Source organism: Rhinolophus ferrumequinum, chromosome 14 (genome assembly GCF_004115265.2).
Source record: "Rhinolophus ferrumequinum isolate MPI-CBG mRhiFer1 chromosome 14, mRhiFer1_v1.p, whole genome shotgun sequence".
NCBI classification, from domain to species: domain Eukaryota; kingdom Metazoa; phylum Chordata; class Mammalia; order Chiroptera; family Rhinolophidae; genus Rhinolophus; species Rhinolophus ferrumequinum.
This window is the reverse complement of record NC_046297.1, coordinates 49878947-49904466: the sequence shown is the minus strand read 5'-3', so window position 1 is coordinate 49904466 and position 25520 is coordinate 49878947. Positions and strand designations below refer to the sequence as shown.

General features: G+C 35.3%; 1 protein-coding gene across 1 annotated transcript in view; it reads right to left on the bottom strand.

The window, feature by feature from the left end:
• PKHD1L1 (PKHD1 like 1) overlaps positions 1-25520 on the bottom strand; it is a 152009-nt gene that overhangs the window by 60899 nt on the left and 65590 nt on the right. The window contains 24 exon segments of the mRNA XM_033126726.1: positions 708-1737; positions 3796-3932; positions 5629-5870; positions 8079-8208; positions 9169-9298; positions 9764-9843; positions 10814-10970; positions 11378-11534; positions 12515-12685; positions 14149-14302; positions 15411-15659; positions 17770-17974; positions 17976-18079; positions 18082-18754; positions 19385-19458; positions 19461-19610; positions 20153-20323; positions 21101-21136; positions 21139-21175; positions 21177-21289; positions 21963-22067; positions 22466-22608; positions 24414-24609; positions 25045-25177. Of these exon segments, the coding sequence (XP_032982617.1) occupies positions 708-1737; positions 3796-3932; positions 5629-5870; positions 8079-8208; positions 9169-9298; positions 9764-9843; positions 10814-10970; positions 11378-11534; positions 12515-12685; positions 14149-14302; positions 15411-15659; positions 17770-17974; positions 17976-18079; positions 18082-18754; positions 19385-19458; positions 19461-19610; positions 20153-20323; positions 21101-21136; positions 21139-21175; positions 21177-21289; positions 21963-22067; positions 22466-22608; positions 24414-24609; positions 25045-25177 (4777 nt within the window).

Below are 25520 nucleotides of genomic sequence, written 5' to 3'. Positions count from 1 at the left end.
GATAGGTCTTTATGAATACAAATTTATAAAGACACTGAGTTCTAGAAACTATGAATATTTACAAAAACTGTGACATACTCTGAACTTGAAATGGTAAAAAAGAAAATGTAACCTACTAGAGTTAACATATTGCTTGAACTAATTCCAAACTCAGAATCTGATTTAGAAAGAAAAATAGTTAACAACCGGCCTATAATTTACTACTTCCCTTTAAAATATTTGAGCAGGATATATCCAGTCTGTCTACACTGCTTATGTAACCTAGAATTTATACGTTTATACATTAATTTATGAATTTATGAATTCATAATTTATGAATTTATACGTTATCCGGCATGACTGGAGAATTTGGGTAGTCATGTAAGCAGTTCCTTATCTGTGTAATTAACTGAGTATAAAATGGAGGCTTCCTGAAACAGCTTCCTTTTGTACTTAATATTTCCATAAATATTGCTCAATAAATATTGCTGTAAATTCAAAAGCAAAGTACAAAGGCAGGAGTAAAAAGACACATTTGGAGGCTGCATCTGACAGTTTGTGGCTCTTCCAGAAAAGAATGTCTCATCTGTGCCTAGTGTTGACCTATATCGTTAAGTCATTTGTAAAGTTTGGTACTGGGTATTCACATGAGTTTGCTTTGACAGTTCAACTCTCCATGTTAGTGCAAACACATTTCCAACGTATTTTCTCAGAAATTATAACATTACCTGTAAGTGAACCATCAATGTCAATCAGTACCACTTCATGTTCCCATCGAAAGCCAGCCTTGTTCGGTGCATGAAAATACTGGATGTCAACAAATTTCACACTCCAACCTCCACATCTTTCATTACAAACTCCAGTGATGGATGTCACCCCCAAAGCTGCACAGGTGGGACGGTCAAAGTTCATGAAGTGTACAGATGATACAGTCAAGCCTTCACTGAATGGGAGAACCAGGCCTTTTGTGGTGCAAAATGCAGACCCCATTCCAAGTTCATCAAGATGACCAACTATTTTGGCATTTTTAATCACCGCCCCGTTGGTTTCACCCCATCCTCCAACATAACGAGCCAGGATCCTCTTGGTCTCAATTCCAGCCTCATAATTATTGATCGTCACGAAGTCATGGAACTGAAGGGCACCTCCATTGACCCATTCAGCTCCTTTTTGACAATTCCAAGTAGTAAGTGAATGAAATATTGCAGGCACTGGCACGGTAGAAGTACAAGCTCCTGTTTGCATGGGGAAATATTCTTCAAATATCCACAATCCAAACCAACCTTGAGAATGAACAGTGTTGTTAAAGAATTCTCCAAGAGGAATTCTTTTTTGGCAAATGTTTCGGTCATAGGATGGCCCATCAGGGTGGTTGTTCATTCGGTACCAAAAGCCAAAGTGAGTGCCACCAGCAGCTGCATTGTGCCGTATGGTGTTGTTTGGGTTGGTTACCCAAAATGCAGCGGGAGTCACATCATCATTCAGAAGACTAGTACTTTGCTGCACAAATACTGCCAAGTTATATTGCAGGATATTGCCATGTTCAATACCATCTTCTATAAAAAATGCTCCTCCCTTGATATCATAGATAATATTCCTCTCAACCAGAAGGTGATGTGTGTTATGGATAGTAACAGCTCTGTTATAGGTCTGGTGAATAGCACAGCCTCTTACATAAGATTTAAACTGTAAGTCTTCGAGCATGTGCCAATGTATTGGATATCTCCCCAGCCGAAAAGCCTGGCCGGCATGGAATACCTGTCAAGCCCAGAAATCACAGCTATTTAGTGATCACACAGACACAGACTTTTACCTAGCTCATATTTCTTGTTGAAAAATAATCTCCAACTTTATATCATTATCAATGCATTTATATTTCCCATATTATTCATGTTTGTCATTTGAAAATATTTGGCCCCCAACCTACCTTGTTTTATTCATTATATAACAGCCCATACTTGATACCAATGATTATAATTAATGAACAAAAGTCAGGTTTGACAACTCTGCTTTTCACCTTGGTCTATTATAAACCTTTTGTGCTTAGCCAAATAAAACCACATAAAAGACTTCTTTTTTCCTTTACATATATTCTTATATAAAAATAAGAAACATTCCTTGAATGTTTACCATGTGCCAGATATTGTGCTACGTGTCTTATGTGCATGATCACAGTCTCTACCTCAATCCTATGAAGTAGCCACTTACCATTAACTTCATTTTACAGATTAAGAAATTGAAGTTCAGGAAGGATGAGTGTCTTGTTCATAGTCGTAAGGCGCCGTTTTAGCCCATGTTGGTCTGATTCTAAAGTTGGTGCTCTTATTAACCAATCTGTTGTACTTTTTTTTGGTAAGTCTATAATCTACGAATACTAATCTAATATGGAGAATGCCAGAGTGTGCGCGTGTGTGCACATGTGCAAAATATGGTCCCGTGAGGTTTGGAAATAAAACATTATGGCCTCTATTTTCATTCCTCATAAAAATAAGAAATTAACCATTACTAATATGTAATATACAGATGGATCCTGGCAACCTCACTCAGTCTGTACCTCAGATGTCACAAGCCTGTAACACATCCTAGGAGGAAGGGAGTTTTACAAAATGCAGGCATTAACTCTATCACCCTCAGTAGTTTGTAGTTTCAGTGTTCCCAGTTTAGAGGATTTATGGATTTTACAACCTTTCTCTCCCCTTCCATTCTTTCCCTCCCTTTCCCTCCACTCCCCTCCCCTTCCTTCCTTTTACTGAATACTTAATAAAAACTATAGTAAACCTCGATTATATAGACTGAATATTAATAAGATACAGAGGAGCTCCTAATCTCTTGGGGATAACTTGCATTTAATGTATTTATATATTTGTTCCATTAATAATCAAGAATTTGCTATATGTCAAGCACTGTTCAATCCACAGAGGAATTACCAGAAAGCCAGAAAGACAAATTTCTGAACTAATTGAGTTTATGTTCTAGAGGGAGAGATAAAAAAAATAAACAAAAAGTAGCTATAATGTCAGGAATTATGAAGAAATAAAGGGAAGCAGGGGTTTGGGTAGCTATTTCAAATACAGTTGGTGAGGAAAGGCCTCTCTCTCTGAAGAGAGAACACTTGAAGAGAACTGACTGAAATGAGGGTGTGAACCACACAAATATTTGGTACAGAAGCATCTCAAGCAGAATGAAGAGCAAGTGCAAACACCTGGGACAGAAATGTGCTTGACGTGGTCAGGGGACAGCAGGAGGCTTATATGACTGGTATGGCACGAGCGAGAGGTAAAGTCATAGGAGACAGAGTCAGAGGCCAGCTGGGGGACAGATCCTGTGGGTCTTAAGGGAAAGACTTGGACTTTTTGTTTCAGGTGTAATATGAAGCTTTGAAGGGTTTCAACAGGGTGTAACAAGATCTGATTTACACTTTACGATTTTTACTTGTGCTGTGGTGTGAAGATTCCACTGAAGCCAGGGTGAAAACAGGAAGACCAGTTAGGAAAACAAATTACAGTAGTCCAGGTGAGAGGTAACGGTGACTTAGGTTAGGGATCAGATAGAGGTAGTGGAAAGAGAGTGGGTTCAGGAGACAGTATTTTGTGGGCAGTGGATAGAACTTGCTGATGGATTTGATGGGAGGTTTGAGAAAAACAGAGAAACAAAATTTCAACGTGATTAAATGAGTGAATAATTGGGTGTATTCAAACGGTCTGTCTTCTCTACCAGATGATAAGTAGCACGTGGCTAACAGCACAAACTCAGTACACATTCATTGTACAGACAACCTTGCAGAGACCATTGTGATTTAATAATAATGCCTCTTACCTCTACATATTCTATTCTTCCAGTTACCATGTTAGCACTAGGTATAGGCGCGTGAAACATAATGCAACCTCCAAACTGGTCACTTCCTATTTCTTCTCCAAACTTTCCTTGGAGACATGTCTGTGTAGCAAATTCACCTTCAGAAATATTTTTAAAGACATCAGAAAGAAAAACCATGTCAAAAATCCTCTAATTACATAAAGACTTTTTTCTCATTCCGAATTATATCCTTTTATTCACATACAATTTTAATCTTATTCTGGAACATAATTACTTGCATTTCACATCATCTCCTCCTCCAGATAATAAAAAAGGTAAGTACCTTGTCTTGTTCACCTTTGCATTTCCTAAAGTACTTACTACCATATTTTTCAAAGATACTAAATAAGTGATTGAATGGTTGAATGAATACTGATAAAGGCATTTTGTTTGATTATCTCTGAAGCTTTTCCCCAAGATTTGGATTTTAATATAATTAAGGCAATCTTATACTTGGATAGCACTAGAATATGCATCATCTCACTTAATTTTCATAACTGTAGTTAAGTAGGCAGAACAGGAAGCATTCTTATTTTAAACAGAATGAAACTTGGTTTAACGGCCATTGTGAGACTTGATGCAGATGAACTGTGATAATGGAAAACAACAAAGTGGAATAAGCATTGCTAAGAGAGTCACTTAAAATAGGAAGCTATTAGGGTGTGCACATCTTGTGCCTCAGTTCTCAGAGCTGCTGTTAAGTTGCTAAACTCAGCTCAAGGCTGAGCCATAAACATCCTGGAGTCATAAACATCCTGGAACAATAACTGCTGAGAGGACACATATAGACTTGACTTTCCTCCTGGTAGTTTTCAACTCCCTTGTTTGCTTATTGGAGCTAACTAATCCCTGTTAACCTAGCCAGCGATCCTTCATTCACATAAAAGAATTACATTTTATGGTTTTTGCCTTTATAAACCCTGCCTTTCTTTGTTCTCCGAGCACAGTTTGGGTTGCCATCTGAATCTGCGTCTCTTGGGTTGCAATCGTTTTGCTCAAATAAATGCTTTTATTCTTCATTACAGCCTAAACTTTTTCTTAGTTGACAACCAGAATCAGAACGTAGGTCACTTGACATTGAATCCAACGAGCTTTGTCTTATGTTATACTTCCCAATGAAGGAAAACGCTGTATCTAAGCTGTGTCTGTTATTATCTAACTGCTTATAGGATTGTAATGGTATTAGTGATTACGTAAAATATTTAAACGAGACTTGTAAAATACATTGTGCTATATACGTGTGTTTGTGTGTATGATATATATACATTTATATATATATAAATGTATATATATCATATATATATGGTAAACATCATTAAGATTCACCAATATCCAGTTCTCTTCCACCTCTGGGTATACCAGAGTTTGTAGTAACTTACTTCCTTCAAGTTACGCATAGCCACAAAATTAGTTCTTACTAGTGGCCCCTGGGTAGAAGAAAGACCTATCACTTCAGGACCGAAGTAATTAGTTGCTGGCCCGCACCTCTCCAGCCATCTTATTTCCTGTCTCAGAGAACATGGAGACTCATGGAGCTTCCCATGTTGAGATGTAGCATCCATTAGCCTAGATTCTGGAATAATTACAATGAGCACATTGACTCACATTGGACACATGTAGCATGAATGAGAACTAAACCTTTCTTATATTAAATCACTGAGATTTGGGACTTATTTATTACTAGAGCACAACCTAGTCCAGCGGTTCTCAACTGGGGGTGATTTTGCTCCTGGGGAATATTTTTGCAATGTCTGAAAACATTTTAAGTTGTCACCCTATAGCTGCTAAAATTACCTGTGTCAAATCCATCAGGACATGCTGGAATTTTGTTATTCCACTCCACATTATCAGATCCTCTTATTAAAATATTTCTTGTGAGAATTCCAACTTCTGCCCTTGCTTCAAATAGAGTTCCATCAGGAAGGGTGACAGTGATTCCCAAGTGTGTGTAATTCAGTGGATTTGTTAGCGTTATGTTTATGCCATCAGCAGATACAGATGCAATTGTCCCTTTTTCATTTTCTCGTTGACTGTGTCTATATAAATTTTAACAAAAAAATTTCAAAATTAATATAAATCAACACTGTTTTGGTGTATTTGTTTTATGCTATTTTGAACATTTCATCTGTAAAATAGGAAACTTTTTGTCATACAATATTTTGAAGAGGAAATTAAAGGTGGTATTTTACTTTCTTAAAGCAACTGAATCAATTTTACAGATGCTCTTCAATTAAATATTTTCCAAGAGCGACATTTCTTCATACAATTTCACTAATTCTGTAGAAATGTATTTAAATGATCTATTCATTTAGAACATCCTACAAGTGGTATGGAAAAGGGGTTTAGGCTGGGCTCTATTGAATTCCCTTGGATCAAGATGATACAGAGATTTCTTTAGAAAAGAAGGTTCTAAAAACCATTTTTGTATGTTATGCGTGCCTAAATACACCTTTCCTTCCTTCGTCATAATAGCTAACACTTATATAGCACTTTGAGCCAACTTCTGTTCTAAGTGCTGTACACATCATATTAACTCATTTAGGTCTTACAGTAATTCCAAGATAGATACCAATAGCATTCCAATTTTACTGAAGCACAGAGAGGTGAAAAAGTATGGTTACAAGCCTAGTAAGTGGTAATGGTGGGAGATGGACCCAACAGACTGACTTTGAAGTGATATTTTTAACCAACTGCTTTACAAACTCTCAAATAGGATTTACAAATGAAATAATGAACAATGGATTAGATTTGGAGTGAAACTCTTTGATTCTTGTTTCTTAAAACTAAATATTTCTATGCTAAATACTAAACTTACTTTTCATTCATACAGAAAAGCTATAAATAAGGGCTTTCTATTTTATTAGTAAACCCTGTCGTTTTGCTACTTTTTAATTTTGCCATTATGTAATTAAAATTTCTTCCAAGGGCAAAAAAAAAATTTTTTCACTTATAAAGCTAAGTATATTTTTAACTCTTCCTAACATCTGCAAGTCTATTTTTAACTTGGAAAATGGCAAACTCAAAATGCCACCTTGAATTTTAATTCTAAACTGAGTCACAACCTTAACATAATTTAGCTGCTTCTTGTCATAAATTACTATTTGTTCCCTGATATACAATTTTGCCATTACCCATAATTTCGACAATAAAGCAAAAATAAAGCTCTTCTTGGCTCCCGCTCATTTTATTTCTTATTTGCTAAAATATAAAATTAAAGAGAAATTGAGTGTCATAAAGCAGCTTCAGTTATAAAATGTCTGACACCGAGAAGGTCATGTTAATTATCATTCATCCTATAATGATTTCTTCCCTTTAATTTAATCATTACGAACAATTTTGGATCATGGGAACGACTGCCACGACTGTAAGATAAGAAACAGTTCACTAAATGCTTCCTACCATATTATTTAGTGACAAACAAAGAAACTCATTTACATTTTTGCATGCAGTAATGTATTTAGCTAAAGCGCTAAGTGAGAAGTTTTCAAATGACTTTTAACAGCAGAATGCTTTTTGTTTCAATCAAAATCTTATAAGGAAACCTAACCATGAAAAACAACCAAAATATTTTATTAGTTCAGCAGGTTCTTGAATAACATCATTTTATTCAATATTGTTTCATTATAATGTTGATACCGTGCTTCCCGGAAAATAAGACCTAGCTGGACCATCAGCTCTAATGCATCTTTTGGAACAAAAATTAATATAAGACCCGGTCTTATTTTAATATAAGACCAGGTTAATATAATATAATATAATATAATATAATATAATATAATATAATATAATATAATACCGGGTCTTACATTAATTTTTGCTCCAAAAGACGCATTAGAGCTGATGGTCCGGCTACATCTTATTTTCAGGGAAACCAGGTAAAATGCCATAGGAACTTATCTCTTGTTTATATCAATTAGCCTATGATAAAACTGTTTTCATTATATGTCATTTTATGTCAAGTCACAGAATCTTTTGACGGTGTTGAGGACTTACTGCAAATGTTTATTCCACAGGTTCAAATTAATACTTTTTCTTATTGTAAATTTAATCAATAGAAACAATACACTGGTGATCAACCCAATGTTAACATTTGACAAATACATAGTTGGCTGTTCATGTTTCTTTATCAGAGGTTTCAAATTTAAATCAGATAGCTGTAGACCTTCTGAACCATCCCTCCTTTGCAGAGTTAAAAAAAGTCTCTATTTACAAATCAAACTCATCAGGCCCAGAAGACATCATACCTGTGTCCTGTGCTCGCAATTACAATCTTCTCTCCTGGTTTCCATGTTACTGCTTCTTGTAGAATCAAAGTTCTTTCCCCTGCCTGTGCAGTATGAGCTAAACGAGTCCAGACCACAGGAACAGGCAGACCTGGAACCAACATGCGAACCGAGTATTTCTTCAGATGTGTTTTCTCAGTAACTGAGAGCTTTATGCATTTAAATCTTTTCCTGGATTCAGTCAATTTGGGGAAGGCTCATTTTACCTTAGTATTTCACACGTTTCTCAAAAAAGAAATGCTTGCTTTATAAAAGTAACAATGAGGTTTGTACTAATATGTGTCAGTTTATAAAGTTAAAAACATCCTTCGGCACCAATATATTCCATTTATGACAATCTTCTTTATACAAACGCAATATACATGTGGTGTGTTACTATTGATAAAATGTCTTTGTTGAAAGGAATTGCTCAAACTGGTAATCTAGAGACAAATGAAATGTGTAAATTTCTGAAAATTCCACTAGCAAATATATTTAACACAATGCAGGGCGTTTATGATCACAATGGGTATCATGTTTATATATTCTAAATGCATAAGAGACGGATTATTGTAATACAGAAGACTTCAATATGAAAAGGAACACTCCATGCTTCCTTTAAATAAGTTACCCTGCTACTTCAAACATGATCAAAATCATTGTTATTTGCTGATAACTTTCCGGAATATAGTTATACAAAAGTACAACTATAAATTTATAGTTATATTTCAGAAAGAGCCCATAAACAATCAGTATGAATTGTGGTGAGCGGTAAATCAGGCAAATGGTGTTATGGGGGAACATGCAAAGGACTAAAGGGAAGGATATAGAGAAGGCCCAGAAGGGCTTCTCCAAAAGAGACCTTGGTGGTCAGCCTTGATCCTGTGTAGGGCTGGCCTGGCCTGGCCTACATAAGGGGGAGAAGAGATAAAGAGGAAGAAAGAGGGAATGTGGAAAGACAGAAGAAGCTTGGCAAGTTTTCATTTAGAGAAAGTTATCAAGAGGATTATCCCTGGTTTCCTGTCTAGTCTCTCCTCAACCAGGTCCCTGAGCCTTTTTTTGGCCCCCATACCATGCAGATCCAGTATTCCCTCACGCACGGCCAGTGTCTTGGCGCCATATACTGGGAGCTCAGGAGATCGAAGGTGCCCATGCAAAGTAATGACTGCCTGGTGCTGAAATGGGGATGCTTCTGTCCCAATCTGCAAGGGGTTGCACAAGCATCATTCAGAAAGTTAAAACTCAATATCCACAATTCTAATCATTTAAAAGGAATGTTTTCCTTTTGTCCCTTCTCTTTGGAGAATTGCTTGTTTGCTTGTCAGTAGCTTTCTTCCAAAAGATAATCTAACTTTCTAGTCAGCCCAATACATTATGCTAGACCTTGGGAAAGTATACTGATGGACTTTATCCACATCTCAGACCTAATTTTTTTTTCTGCTCTATTTAAAATTCTGCTCTGTTGTAATACTATTATCTTCTCATTAAAAGCCCAAGAATACTCTGAAAAACTTTTCCCCAGAAAGAGGATTTTATACTAACAGAGCCTATACAAAGATAAATTTGTGAGAGTTTGGTATGTTTAACTGTTCAGTTTACATATAGTAGTTTTAAAAGAAATGGTGAGAGGTCAGCAATGAATATATGTATCAGGTTCTCTCGTATACCTGAAAAATGCCTCCATCTGTAATCAGAATATTTTCGGCCTGGAGTTCAATGTCAGCTTCATCAAATATTAGAGTTCCACCTGTAAGCCATACAATTTTGTAATATATCAGAAAGAAAATTAACATTAAAAGCTATTTATTCAATTACACATTAAAATTTAATTTCTTGCTCCTATTTCTATCACTATGCATGTCATTTCAGCTCTTTGGCAACATAAAATATAACAACTTCAGACATGACCCAGGAAGTGATAGAAAATCAAATCCCAGGGCAGATTTTCTCTTGACCCTTGGTTATTTTAAATACTATTAAATAGCTACATGAATTCTAGTTCTAGAAACACAGGCCCACAAAATATAAATTAAGAATGAAAACAATAAAAATAAAAGCACTTTTTATAGAGACCACTATAATGCCAAGATTAACTCTGAACTTTTATCCACTAAGTTGCACTAGTAACAGCTTTAGTTTGATTAGCATTATTAAAGAATGTACTGAGATACATTTTTATGAGACTAACATAAATTTGTGGACAGGGAAACTTGTCCAAAGGTCCAATAGTTAATAACTTCAAATTCTGAAGCATGGATATTATCCCAGAAGTTAAAACAAAAATAAAATACAAAGGTCTTTGAGCTGCTAACACTACATGGCAAAGTTTATACACTAAACCCCAAAGTATTTTATGATTGCCAATGATTATTTCTTTTACATGCAGTTGTAACAGTTTCGATCATTTAGTTTTGTATAGTGAAAACAGAATATCAAGAAGCAGAGAGAACTCCAGGTAACAATGAAAGCAGGTTACAACAAATGCGATATATTCTGATATTTTCTATTCTATTTCATTAAATGATTCTGGTTGCTATACACTAAATAATTTCATACCACAAGTGAACTTGAAGACTTGATTTAAACAACTCAGTACAACACTCCATATTAAAAACATGATACAACTCTGGATGTTCATAATAGTGACTTTTGATCAAATTAACTGTACAGAACTATTCCACAGGCAGAGTCTAATAAACAGATTTTCAGGAATTTACCCTGAATAAGCAACATTTTCAGAATAGGGGTATTTTGATCCAGCAAAATTGTCTGTCCTTTTGTAATGACAACCAATGACCCTTCCTCTGGAGGAGATTTTCCTCCCCATGAGAAGTTGGAGGACCAAGTATCGACGTATAAGAAGTCAGCATTATCCTGTAATAGAACATGAGATACTTTTAAATGCAGAGGTTTTATCAGAATTTTTCATTCAATTTCTCAAAAAAGAAGAAATCTAAAACAATAAACATTTTCATTAATAATAAAGTATAAACTACCTCAAATATGTTGGCTTATTTCACGATAATGAAGTGAAAAACCCATTACCAATTAACGCACAATTAAATAATTAAAAATCCGAAATAATAAAATGTCTAGTAATAAGCAAAAAAAATCATGATCTACTTTAAATTTATTATAATCACAGCTCAGTTATTTTTTGGAGACATTAAAAAAGTAAAAAGCCCATCACTTTTTCTCACTTCACCTCCCATCACTTCCCATCACCTCCCATATGCTAGTTTTCCTATTGCTGTGGTTACTATATACAGCAGCACTATTACCGGTGTGGCCATGCCAAAGCTTCCGATGGTGACATGCACTGGAGCCCACCCTGAAGGAGTGTGGGCATTTGTCACGCAGATGATATATGTCTTGTTGGAATACTCAACATTACATTTGGCTTCAGCTATGGTGACGAGAACATCCTGTATATTTTCACTGTAAAGAAAGAAGGGGGAAAACACAACATGGATAATTTTTCTCAAATTTCTAGGTCACACTGTCACAATAATTCATATACATTATTGCAAAAATGAACTTACCCTATGATCCGTCAAAGTACAGATATACACTTTTTTCAGTATTAAGACTTAAAAATATTTGTTGAGAAAAAAGTAAACAGAAATTAAGAGGCCAGGAAATATAACTGTACAAAGTAGAAGGTCTTCCATTGTTGGAGAAAAAAAACTGCCTGGGTTCAATTGATTGAGAGATTCTGTGATGGTCTCCAAACAGGTACCTTTGCAAGAGACTTTCAGGGATCATTTCGTCTATGTGACATTTTCACCACATTTCCAGACTTTAGAATTTAACCTCCAGGTAAAAATGCCAAGTCCTAGGTAGTTATAAGTACTTGAGGAATTAAAATTGCCTCTAGGATTTAAATGATCTGGCATTTTGAACTCAGCCTGATCCAGTTGAAGAATAACGAAGCAGTATATACACTTGAGCTAAATAAAGACTACATTTAGGAAAAAAAGAATCTGGCCAGTAAAATGAATTGGACCTGATGCATGAAGTGATGTTTCATTTACTCAATGATGCAGATCATGGCTGGAGATGAGATGTTGGGGAAAACAGAAGAAGATGATTTATACTTGTGATGTTACTTACTAGGATTTGGGGCAAGTTATTTAATCTTAGTCTTTCTAATTTTAGTCTCCCAACCATAAAATGGGATAAAATATCTACTAATGTAAGGTAAGAAGTTTCAGTGGGGTAGGAAGGTGCCTTGCACAGAGTAAGTACTCAATAAATGTTAGCTTATAAGTACTATGACGTGTCTGAAGTGTGACTTTTGAGCAGATGGCTATGTATCACATGACCATCTTTACGCACTGTCCTGGCATACGAGAAAGCAGGCATAATGGCTTGAGCCTGGAAATATGCACTGATGTATGGGTAGGTAAAGACAGTACCTGAAGCTGGATCCCTGGACAGTAAGTCTGGTGCCCCCTGCTGTACTGCCTCTCTTGGGAGATATTCCAGCGATGAGAGGAGTCAGTGACATGGTGTATGTAAAAGGAGTCGTGGCCTGTGACAAAGCCTTCCCATTGCCCACACTCACTTCACAGGCTAGCTCGGGTCCCCTGTCTATGAGAACAGAAGGGAACTAAGTACAATTCTGCCATCAGGCCCTTATTCATTTACAAAACCCCCAAACATTTTCAATAGCATCTTCTTTTTCCCAAAGTCACTTTCACAGGCTATACGTGAAATAATAAACACCTCTAGCAATTGCTAAAAACATCACAAGGTTCACGCACATTAGCAACAGGGAAAAAACCCTCAGACCCTCCCTGGGAGCCTCTTATTGTAGACAACTGTACAAACCTGCCTGTTTAGTTTTCCAGTCCTAGGGGAGCCAACACGGCAAATTAGAGCAGGAAGGAAGGAACGGCAGGCATTCTGACAACAGCAAGGATCAACAGCTGAAAGCCAGGTAAGAGACAGGAAACTACAGAAACCCAATACAAAAACGTAAAAAGAGGAAGCAGAGCTAGTGCTAAGACAAGCATCCTAAAAACTTTGATAAATCTCAACAACATTGCTGCATTAAAAAAAAAAAAAATCAGGATACAAACTCTGATGTTGAAATAAATAAGCCCAGACATAAAAATATTACATTTTCTTCAATATTCTTCGTATAGGAAGTCAGACAAAGAAGCCAAAATGTTTAGAAAAGAACAAGAAATGTTCAAATTTTGCCAATGTTTTTAGAAATGTTTGCACATAAAACATTCTTTATTCATTGAAAATATTCCCTTTGGTTCTTCTTAAATTTTGTTAGATAATTAAAATTCGGTTTGGACCTAAAATACCAGATATTTAAAGTTGACAATAACCCACTGAATTAGGGTTAATGTCTCCATTTAATAAATGGAGACACTAAAGCAGAGAGGAGTTAAGTTACCTAGCGAAGGTGACACAGGAAGTGGCAAAATATTTGGGCTCCTCAGAGGCCAGCTCTTAACTGCTTTGTAAAAATAAATGAATAATAGCAAATCACATAACATGTTTCAGGGACCATTCCATCCACTTCACATACATTAACTAATCCAACCTCCCAAGAATCCTACAAAGTAAGCCAATATGTTATTCTCATTCTATAGATGAAGAAACTGAAACACAGGGAGGCTGAATCACTTGCCCAAAGACACAGCTTGGGTTTGACTCTTGGCCAATGCACTACCAGAGTCCACACTCGTGCCCATTATACTATCCTATCTTGAAGGCCAATCTAATTCTCCAATAGGAACTAAAAATGTGTTCTCTATTTGGTATGCTTAATAAACTAAGAGCCATCAGTTTATGTGAACCTAAAACATGGCAATTTATTATAAACAATTCCTTCTAACCCAACGGTTATGAATCTTGAAACACATACAAACCTAGAAAAAAAAAGATCCTGAGGAAATTCCTTAAAATCAGAATGGTTATAAAGGTGATTCAGTAGCTCCAAAGAACACAAAAACTTGACACAAAAAATCTAGACTATGATCTTTATAAAATGAACCATTTCTCAAAGCCTGCTGTTCTTTTTTCTGACAACTTACCATTAGTAGGTGGAATTGTACATAACAGTGTTGTGCGATCAGATTTAAGCCTGTCGACTGCACATTCTGAGCCACACACTAATATAATGGAATTCTGTGGATTAAACCCAGTGCCTGTCACAGTCATGGTCTGACCACCTCCGAAGCTCCCTAGGGAAGACATAGAAAAGGGAAAAAAAACAAAGCTAATTAAAAGACAGCCTCTTCCATGTATACATTTAACTGTATTTTAAAATCTGAAATCGAAGTGACATTAATGAAGATTCTTATAACCGAAACTATATTTATATTACAGTATAATATAGTATATTAATGCAATGGTATCTCTTTTGATTGTAGTGTTTTATCTTTTGAGTGTACAATCTTGATTGTAGTGTAGTCTTTGAGCGTATGTCACACCTGGTAATTTATTTAAACTACTTCTAGGAACTAAAATTTTATTTAAAAGAGATGTCATAAAGAGTTTCAGAGTAGTAACAACATAAATGTAAAATTACTATTTTAATTAAGAGCACGTTATTTATACTTTCTTAAGATTTTGAACCACTAAAATAACTTTCAAATACAAAAAACAAAAAAAAAATTACGTAAACATAATTACAGGGCAGTGATTTCTAAACATGACTTAAAAACTTTTTTTTCAGCCCCTGCTTCCCCACCCCCTCCTCAGGCTCCTGTGATCATGCTCCCGTCCCTGCCTGTTCCACACTGGGGACGGCAGTATTTGTTCCCCATCTTCCCCTTCCTGCCATTGTACCACCCCTCCCTTGAAAGCTTCTTCCCCATAGTGATACTGGACAGCCTCTGTCCTGGGAGCCGGAACCATGAGAAGGAAGCTCAGACTCCTACACAGTGTCTCTGTTAACGATTACTTTTTATTAGCTGAATTATTGTTTTTTTCATGGACCAAAATTTTTTTTGTACTCTCCCCTTATCGATGTAACCCAGTTTTAATAAAAGAACCTTCTAAAAAACAAAAAAAAATTTTTTTCCACATATAACCTGGCCATTTTTAGTAGGGTTACATTTTAAATAAATTATATCACTCTAAGAAATACAGGCATTAAACTGATATTTTAATATGACTAATTGATGCCCTTGCATCCTTATTTATTTGACGCCTAAACAAAAATCTGTTTAATGTGTTAAGAGAACTACAAATTTTAGCAGTGTTTGAAGTATATTGTTTTATTTTTTTCCCTCAATAAGGTGTTTACTGAAATAATATATTTATAAGTTCCTGTACACTTGTGACTACCTTGGCTGGGATGAATATTTTGAATGGTAAGTGGGTATTCAAATACAACTGTGGACACCGCAGAGCCTTTTGTCTTATGATGCATCGTAACAGGAAATGTGCCACCAGCATGCTCGCCAACAATGCACTGCAATTCACTCTCATTGACCATGGTTACATTACACTGAGCGTTATTTATCATCACTGTCACTTCCAAGACATCAATACCAAAATTAGATCCAGTGATCTGAATTTTGGTTCCCGGTGGACCTTAAAAAAAAAAGCAAACAATACAAATATATCTTAATTCCAGTATATTCACATACATTTAAAGACACACCTATCAATAAAACAATATCCAGTATTTTAAAACTAATATAAATGTTAACAAAACATGTTGTGTCATGTACATTTTGGCTATAGTATACATGATAGTCTTTGGTACGTTAAGTGTAAATTATGTCAACATTCATTATTTTCCAGCCCTTCTGTTCATTCTACCGAGTTATAAGTTAGTAATTCAGGCTAGTGGAGAAGAGCAGAGAAGAAAAGAGAGATCTAGAGTTGGAAGTCTGAATGTCTGAGCAGGAGGTGGCTGGTTGGAGTATATTTTAAGGCTGGGCTTACTATTTTTTGTTTTTGGCACTGTCCTGATTTTAGAACGTCTTTGAGGATGGGTTATTCTTAATTCAAATATTTTTAATATATATGACTTGATAAACAAATTATGATAGATAAATAAGGAATTAAAGACTTGTAGATAAATATTGATGCTGAAGCCTTGAATAAATGTACACAGAACAAAGTATTTCAATGTCTCAGTTTCCTTCCTTCCTCATTCTGACAAAAATGCATTGAGGACATTAAACACATGAAATATTTCATAGGTCATCTAAATGACCTACATACCTAAGTATTAAGTGAATAGATATTAAGCAACAAAACTCGTTACTAAAGTCACCGAATAGTAGTTTGATATTAATTCTAATAGTAATAGTAAAATAACCATATAAATGACCATAATAAAGATCACTGAAATATACATTGTTATTTTAAAGACCAAAGATATTAATGAAATCTTTCACGTTAGAAATAATTTTAAATTACAAGCCAAAAATGTTTGAGGGAGGTCTTAAATTTTTAATATTGTCTGGCATTTTCATCTTTCAAATGAAAGTGTTGCTTTAAGTATGTCTCTTCAGTAAATAAAACAGCTCAGTCTCACTTGTCTACATTTCTTATACCTTCAAATACATTGTTTTGAAAGAGACATTCAAAGAGAGAGATGGGACAAAAATGGCTCATGGAAATAAGGAACATATGCCAATATTTAGTTCATCATTTGCAATGACTACAAATATACGGGGAGAAAGTATGTCATTGCTATTGTTAATGTTTTGCTTTTTTAAAAAATTTCTAAATGAGAAAACTGGATGTATCAAAGAAAATTTCAACAGCAAACTTCTTGAAAGCAGAGAATACATCTTCCCCAAATCTGGTAATGTAAACTAAAAAGGACTTTTTGTAAAGGCTAATACTTAATGAGTTCTTTATTAAAGGTACCATTCTAAGTTACATTATATGAATGAAATTTTTTAACTTTATGGGGTAAGTACCTGCATGTATCAGGAAACTGATATTTAAAAAATTATGCAAAGTTGCATCATTGGAAAGGAATAGAACCAATATTTGAACCCAGGCTTCAAGGCCAGGTTCTCAACCATTTTACTACAGCTGCCTTTCCAGAATTCATTACATAGATGACAAGTATTCCAGCAGCTTGAAGATGATCACAAATGGCATAACATAATGACAAAGGATCAAGACGACATCTCAATCTATTCTTAGCTTAGAAATATGAGTCACGCCAAACAATTGAGTAAATCTTATAATATTTTTCCATCTGAATGGGCCAATTACCTCTTTAAAAAGAATTCTGTTGTGTTGATAAGTGAATAATCAATTGTAGTTTCATGGCAACAAGGTATTCCAAAATATTCTCAATGTTAGGAACGTCAACTACTTCTGAATTTTGACAGGTGTTTCCTGTGCCATATCAATTTGATGACATAAATTAATTACCAATATTTGTCCATAGATATCTAGCTATTTCTTCTTCATTTTGAAATTTAGGTCAAGTTCATTAATTGGGGATTTTTGTTTTCAGAACAGAAGTTGACATTTGACTAAAAATTTTACCCCGAGAATTTACAAAAATAATCACAAAATAGAGATTATACAGAACTCAAATCCCATGTATTAATTGGGTTCACTGCGATCGTCTAAAAACACACCTTAATAATCATTATAAACATTATTCCAATTCTATGCTAATACATATTAACTGATAATGTGATGTCGAACAATAAAAAGCAAGTACCTGTATTTGGGACAATTCCTCTGAGAAGGGGAGTATCCTCCAAGGCATACGTAAATGACAGAGGTGGATAAGCAACTGCATTAACAAAGATCTGCACATGGACCCTTCCAGCTGCCCTTGCTGGGGTGCGGCAGTAGAACTTCACTGAAGTGACAGAAATAATTTGACAAGGTTCATCCCCCACAGTGACTGTGGTGGTTCCTGGGATAGAAACCATTTCCTGTGATCACCAAAGGAGTTCCACCACCGATGCTTCCAGAAACTGGTGTGACAGAAGCTACTGCGGGGCTGCTAATAGTCAGGTTTCCAGAGCCAAGCCCTTAGTTCCCACCACAACACTGAGAGGATGAAGTCCAGCCGGGAGGGGAGTCACAAGAACAGTGATGTTATTTTCATTAACATGTATTGCTCTGAACTGTTGGTTTCCAATGAAAACAGCAATGTCCTCCAAGATAGTGCCAAAACCTTCTCCTTCAATAAGAACTTCTGTGGACCCCCGGATGGAGTTTGGGAAGATTCTTGTTAAGAAAGGAGTTTTGCTTTCTAAGTACGAAAAGCTGCAGTTCCCCTGACACTGGGCAGGCACTCCATGTATTAGAAGATCTACATTCACAAGCTGCTTGGGAGCAGGAGATGTTTCACATTCAATGGTCGTATAATTCACAGATAGAACTCTACATGGAAAATGACCCATAAGGACTTCTACACCCACAGAAGAGACTGCGAATCCAGAGCCGCTTATGGTCACTTTTGTCATTCCTGTAGTGGATCCTGCATTTGGCAGCACCATGTTGATGTTTGGCAAAAGTACAAATCGCCTATCAAATTCATTGGACAGTGTGTTGATAGCAGTGCCCAAGTTGTAGACACTTAACGTGACAAGTTCCCTGATGCCAACATCCATTGAGTTTTGAGGGTCAATATGACATACAATGGAATTGGTAGTACTTTCTTCTACAACACAGGGGTAGTTACCAATTGTAACCTGAAAGTAAAATGAACATGAAAACAGGTCAATACATTTCTCTAAATACAAACTTAAAGTTTGTATTATCAGCAACTAAATTAAAAGAATAATAATCATGTGCAAACTTTTTATGCATAAAATTGATTTGGGGGACTGATTAAGGCATATCCTAGAATATTATTCTGCCATAAAAAATGAAGTACTGATACATAGTACAACATGGATGAACCTTGAAAACATTATGCTTTAAAGAATAAAGCCAGCACAAATGACCACATATTGTATGATTCTATTTATAAGAAATGTCCAGAACAGGCAAATCCACAGAGACAGAAAGTAGACTAGTGGTTATTTAGGGCAGGAAGGTATGGAGGGGTTGGGAGTAATGTCTAAGGGTTGTGGGGTTCCTTTTTGGGGTAATGAAATGTTCTAAAAATGATGTGGTGATGGATTCCCAATCCTGTGAATATACTAAATTCAAAGCTATGGGTTCAACGCTATAGAATGGTGCACTTTAAATGAACAAATTGTATGGTATGTGACTTATATCACAATAAAGCTGTTAGAAATTAAATTATGAGGTTATAGACAAAATATCTTGCTTTTATTGAATATGAAGAAGTAAAAAGGAGATCTTTATAGTCTTACCTTATTGGCAACTGTGAGATTACTGAAGCCATGTCCAGTAATCGTTATCAATTCATTCACTGTCCCAGTTGATGACTACTGTTGTTTATAGATGGTGAAAAACATCTTGAAAGCTCAAACAGAAATCTATCTGAATTTTTAACCTCGGTATCGTTCAGGCCACACAGGGGTTCTGTTGCTAGGCAGCCTGCCACAGAGCTTCCCAAGTGCAAATTCACAGGTCCTCCTTTAGACAAAAGAACTGCCTGTAAGTCATGGATAATATTCTAAAATAAGAGCTGTTTTCAGACTGCATTACTCTATTTTGATGATGGTGGTTTATATTCTGGTAAACTTTTATTTTTCTTCTTCTTAAAGACAAGAAGGCCCCAGGCAGTGCAAACTTAAAAGAAAGGCCTGGAAAAAGATGATACAGTAGAGAGTGGATATACAATTAATTTTTCAATTTGTCCAAGGCCAGAGCCCATGTGGAAAATGAAACAGTAATATCTCACATTTCAATAGATTTTCGGACATAAACGGAGCGTTAGAACTTTTCCACATTATATCTTATTTGAGGCAAACAAGGACACTAAGAGGCTGGTAGGACAACATTAACATGATTTTTATAATAAATTCCAGCCTGAGAGTAGTCCAGACGTATTTGAGGCCATGTGGCTATTAAGAGACAGAAGCAGGGTTAGACCCAGTCATCCGCCTCTTACTTGAGAAAAGTCACATATACCTGAGTCACCAGCGTAACGGGGTTTCCATCTTTAATTCTCTTACCCTGAACATATGTGGCTTCAGTGCCAGCCACAAACAGGTGCAGGGGAATGTGCCTGGTTTCAGCTGGTAAAACATTAATGACTCCTTGGAGAAAAACGGAGTGAGCCTCATCAACATACCCGCTGCTATAATAATGAATTCCAGGTGAAGTAAATTGGTAAGAAAATGAACCTGCCATAAAATAAGATTGGACATATAATAAATATAAGCAATTAATGCATCTTTGAAAAGGAGTTTGAAATCATTCAAATGCACATGCAGTTGACAAGTTTCTGACTTTCATGCATGTGATATTTCAACAGAAAGTAGTAAGGAAGTGACTCACTGGCTATGCCAGAGCTATTAGGTATAATGAAATCACATTCCAGGAAGACAAGATCCAGCATTTATTTTTTAAGAAAACCACGTCAAGTTTGGTATAACCAAATTTTAAAGAACAATTCAACATGGAATGAAAAATAAACAAATAATACTTAGTTTGTGTTTACGAATAAAAAGTTCAAATTGCTACATGTATAGACCAAAACAGTCTAAAAGTCACTCTTTACACTGAGTTGTCCTAGGAGAAATAGTGATCTTACAACCGATTCCAATCACCAGAAGTTCATTACTTCCCACCAGACTGGTATGATTAAAACATATATTCCAGTGTTCTTTGTAGTTTGCTTGTTTTCATACGTTTTTTTCAACTGGTTGATTATTCCAGAATGAATAAAAATATTTCTGGTATCGGAACTCATCACTAATGTATAAAACATCTTGCAACATTCACTTATAATAGTATGTAAATTTGTCAATTTTTACTATGGCAATAAAATGCCAACTAAAGCATTTTGAATATTTGTATATATTATTTATGCAAATATATTTTAAATCTAAACAAAATGTCTTTTTATTACATCTAGGAAAAAGCAGCAGGATGCAAAACTCAACACAGTGGAAACATACCTGATGCAGATTTTTCTCTTCCATTCGTAAATCCTTGCCATCATAAATTACACTTCCAGGACTGGAGACAGAGAAAAACTCTATATCCTATTCCCCTAAGAAATGGATGTGCTTGCCAATGCCATGTCACTGTGTTGCCCACAGATACATTTAAAACTGATGGTGACCAGGCATAACCTAATCCATGTACTGGGAGCAAGAATTGAGTCATAGTGTTAAAGAAAAAAGGAAAAGGAGTGAGAATTCTTAATAATTATCTTTGAAAATTCTGCATGTTTATATAGCCTCTAGTGAAAGACTTTTTAAATAACACTGTAAAATTTTTACAATGCGTAATTTGAACATATATCAAAGATAAACAGAAATAATGGAAAGTGAGATAATGAGAACCTAAGGAAAAAAGCTAAATCACAGAACTACAAAATTGATGATCAAGAGACAATCTTAAACATCAGAAAGTCAATGAAAAAGTTGTTCAAAAATGTCACATGGAATATTTTTTAAAGCTGATTAAATATTATTAAACATAATATTTTTCAGGCATAGAGGCATAAAAAAAATCTATATACTTCCAATCTGAATATTTATTTAGAAATTCACAACCAATGAGAAACCAAGGAGGATCTATACAGCACTAATAACAAATGGGAATTCCTGAACTTGGAAACTGTAAAGTCTAGTATTGTAGGCTCAAGTCTACGCTACAAGTGACCCTCTATGTCAAGGGGATACTATTGACGAATTATAGAAAGAAATAACAATATATATTCTCTGTGTACTCTGAAGTATAAAATAAATAAAATCAGTTAATTACAAGGTAAAGTGTTTCCATTATTTACAATCTATCGATGTTGGCTGATACCTGAATCTTCCCCATCGTTGGTAATCCTGAATACATTCCCTGTTGAATGAAGAATACATTTTATGACATTTACTGATGATGATGTCACATTGCAAGGGAAGGACCCTGGAAAGAATAAAGATGAAGAAAAAAACATTTTCTCAACTATATTTGTGAACTGTAGAAATGAAGTATAATTAATAAACAGTCAGCCCTACAAAAGCTCCACACTAGATAGTAGGATCTTTGGCACTTTTCTGATAATAATCCTGTTTGAGTCCTGATTATTTTTAGAACAGAGACCTTCCTCTTCTTGAGTGCTCTATATGCATTATATACACAATAACTATTGATTGAAATCAAAAGCAGTTATTTTGTTTACCAAATACACTTAACCTTTTATACACCGATAGAAAGATACAGCTTCCATGATTAATAATCTTTGTGTAATAACTCAGCACCTAAAACACATCCTTTAAGTTTTGAAACACGAAACAATCCTCCTGTGAGGAAGAAACTCTTACCTAAGAGCACGGTGTTCTCAGTTGGTATAGCGCTAAACCCCGAACCCATTATCGTGATTTCAGTGCCACCGTATAAGGAGCCTCTCTGTGGAAACATTTCAGTCACTTCCAAAATATATTGTATAGAAGCATTTAACTTGTCTCTGCAAAAGAAAAATTAATAGCTGTTTCAGTGAGCTTTCCATGGGGTCATGTTGCTGAACTTGATTCATTCAAGGAGAAGAAGTAATTGAATATTTAATTAGCCGGTACGTTCTCAAGCTAATCTGACAATTATCATGAACTTCAATTTGGTTGGATGGTATGTAGATAATAATTTCTCCCTAACTATGAAAATTAGATTTTTGAAAATCCCATGGTAGAAGAATTTGCGATAAAAGATTTTAAAGTATTATGGGGAAAATATAGTTATGAGGGATGGCCGGTTGGCTCAGTTGGTTAGAGCACAGTGCTCATCACACCAAGGTCGCCAGTTTGATTTACACATGGGCCAGTGGGCTGTGCCCTCCCCAACTAGATTGAAAACAACGACTTGACTTGGAGCTGATGGGTCCCAGAAAAACACACTGTTCCCTATTATTCCCCAATAAAAATTAAAAACAAATATATGGTTATGAGAACTGAGGTCACAATAAACACATGAAATACTTTATAATATTTTATATATTCATTAGATTAAAACTTAAAGGAGGCATTATCTATAAAAGAGTACAGCAATGAAATTTTGTACATTTTCTATGAGTTCTGAAAGTTTTGTGCAATTAATTTGAATTCACCATCCTGTTTGTTGGACACTTGTCTTGATCTCTTTTCCCACTAGGTCAATGAGCAGGTTTTTCACTTATTTTGCTTTATTACAAACAATGTGTCTGCTAAGAGGCCATCGAAAGGTACAATGCATTTCTGACCTGATATTTAGAGTTGATTCCCACATCCCAGCTGTCACTATAACTTCAATGATTCTTTGCGTTAACTACTGTTTAACTTCCTCAGCATAACAAAATGAACCACCTCCCCAAATATCCAGTTTTCTATGCTGTCAATTCTTCCCATTTTATCATACGCCAAAGCACAAGCCGACAGCTTTTCTAGAACCCATGTGAGCTCTGCCTTGTGAATTTAAGAGGGGATGATGTAGCTCTGAGATTTATGTTTACTGTTGCGCATCTTTCCTCATAAGACTCTGTTGTCATCACTTCTCCTTCCACTCCAGCATCAGCTTTACTTGCTTTTTGTTAATCCCTAAATTTCAATTTCTTCTTTTTCTATTCTACACCTGTAACATCCTATGACAGAACTAAAATTTTACCAGTTAACAAAGAGCTTTGGGGAAGAAAATACTAACGCTTCCCTAAAGAAAAGTTGGAGTTGGAGGAGGATTCTATACGAGTACATCCTCTCCTTCAGATGGCCAGTTCCCACCCAAAGGCTTAATTGTCACCTTTTCGGAGAACTCTTCTCTTTCCCTCAGGAAAATTAGTTCTCTCCGTGACGTACTCTTACAGTATCTGGCACCTCTTCTTTGTAGACTTTTTACCATTTATAATTAAGTTATGGATGTAATCACCTGTTTGAAATCTTCGCCCCTAACAAAATTGTGGCATCACAAACGATGGGGGACATGTCTCTCTTATTTTCCACTGTGAATCCAGCACTGAGCAAGTGCCTGTCCCCTAATAACTATGTAAATATTTGCAGAACAAATGAAAATCATGTGACACATACATAAACCTTGTTGTGCCATCTTAGATCCTAATCGGAATATTTGTCTCAAAAGCAAGCATCTTATTGCACTTTATAGGATTTTCTCAGAATCTTTTGCAAAAGGATAGTAGAAAGGTGAAGAAAGCAACAGAATATAATAAGGTTAATAACTGTTTCTTCTCCTATTCTGTGCTATTAGCCTGTGTGTTCAACAACTCCATCAATTCTATGTTCATTACCATACCTGGTTGATGCAAAACCCCAGTTTCTGACTTCTACGTAGACATGATGTTTTCCAGGAGGCAACTTGGGTAAAAGGCATCTAATATCGGTGAAGTTCCAGTGAAGAACTTGGCAGGGTTTTCCTCCAACATACACTGCCACGCTTTGTGTGAGTTCAATTCCAAAGTTATAACCCTTAATTGTTAAATTAACTTCTCCTATTATTTAAAATTAAAAAATGTTTTACAAAAACGTTCAACTTATTATACAGTGTGAAATTTGCATACTAAGTAAACCAACATGTCTCTTAACTATCACTGGATTTAGGAAATCCTAACACTTTCAGAGGCAAAAGAAAAAACAATGAAAGAGCTGACAGCTGCATATGGAGATAAAATCCATGTTTAATTGTTTCATAGAGAAAAATGGCAAAGTACTTTTTTAACAAATATTTTTCTCCTATTGCACATGTTCAAAGTGAAATAATAACCTATGGTTAAATAAAAACAACTCATAACCGATTTTGCTTTAAGAAACAGAACTGCAGGAGAAACTATTTCAAAAGACTTTCTAGAAATTATATATATAAATACACACACACACATACATACACATATATGTCAAATAACTGATATTATTGAAGAATTTCTTACCTAGTATTGTCCGTATTTTTGGATTAAAATCAGTTATGACTGGAGTCTGTAAACAATTATAACTATAAGCATCCTTGACTGTGGCTTGAAATCCATTGGTAGTAACTGAAATATCAACTGTACCCTCAATTCGCTGAAATAAGAAGAAAAAATAAAACAATTAGAAAATGTTAAATGCTGAGATATAGCTATCCAATGACTAAAAATAAACAGCATTATGCAAAATAAATTTTCAAATATGTTTTCTTTCTAAGTTATGAATTAGAATCAATTTTCAGATTTTAGAAAGTCCTGGTTGCAAACGTAGATTACATGTTTAAATTCTTTATATAAATGTGTGTGATATAGTGGTTTTGATCAATTTAATTTACATCTATGTTATTAGATTCCTGAGGGCTCAGCAATGTCATCAAGATGCTGTGGACAAGTGATTAACTGATAAAACATAAGATACAAAATGTTTTGACTTCTTGCTC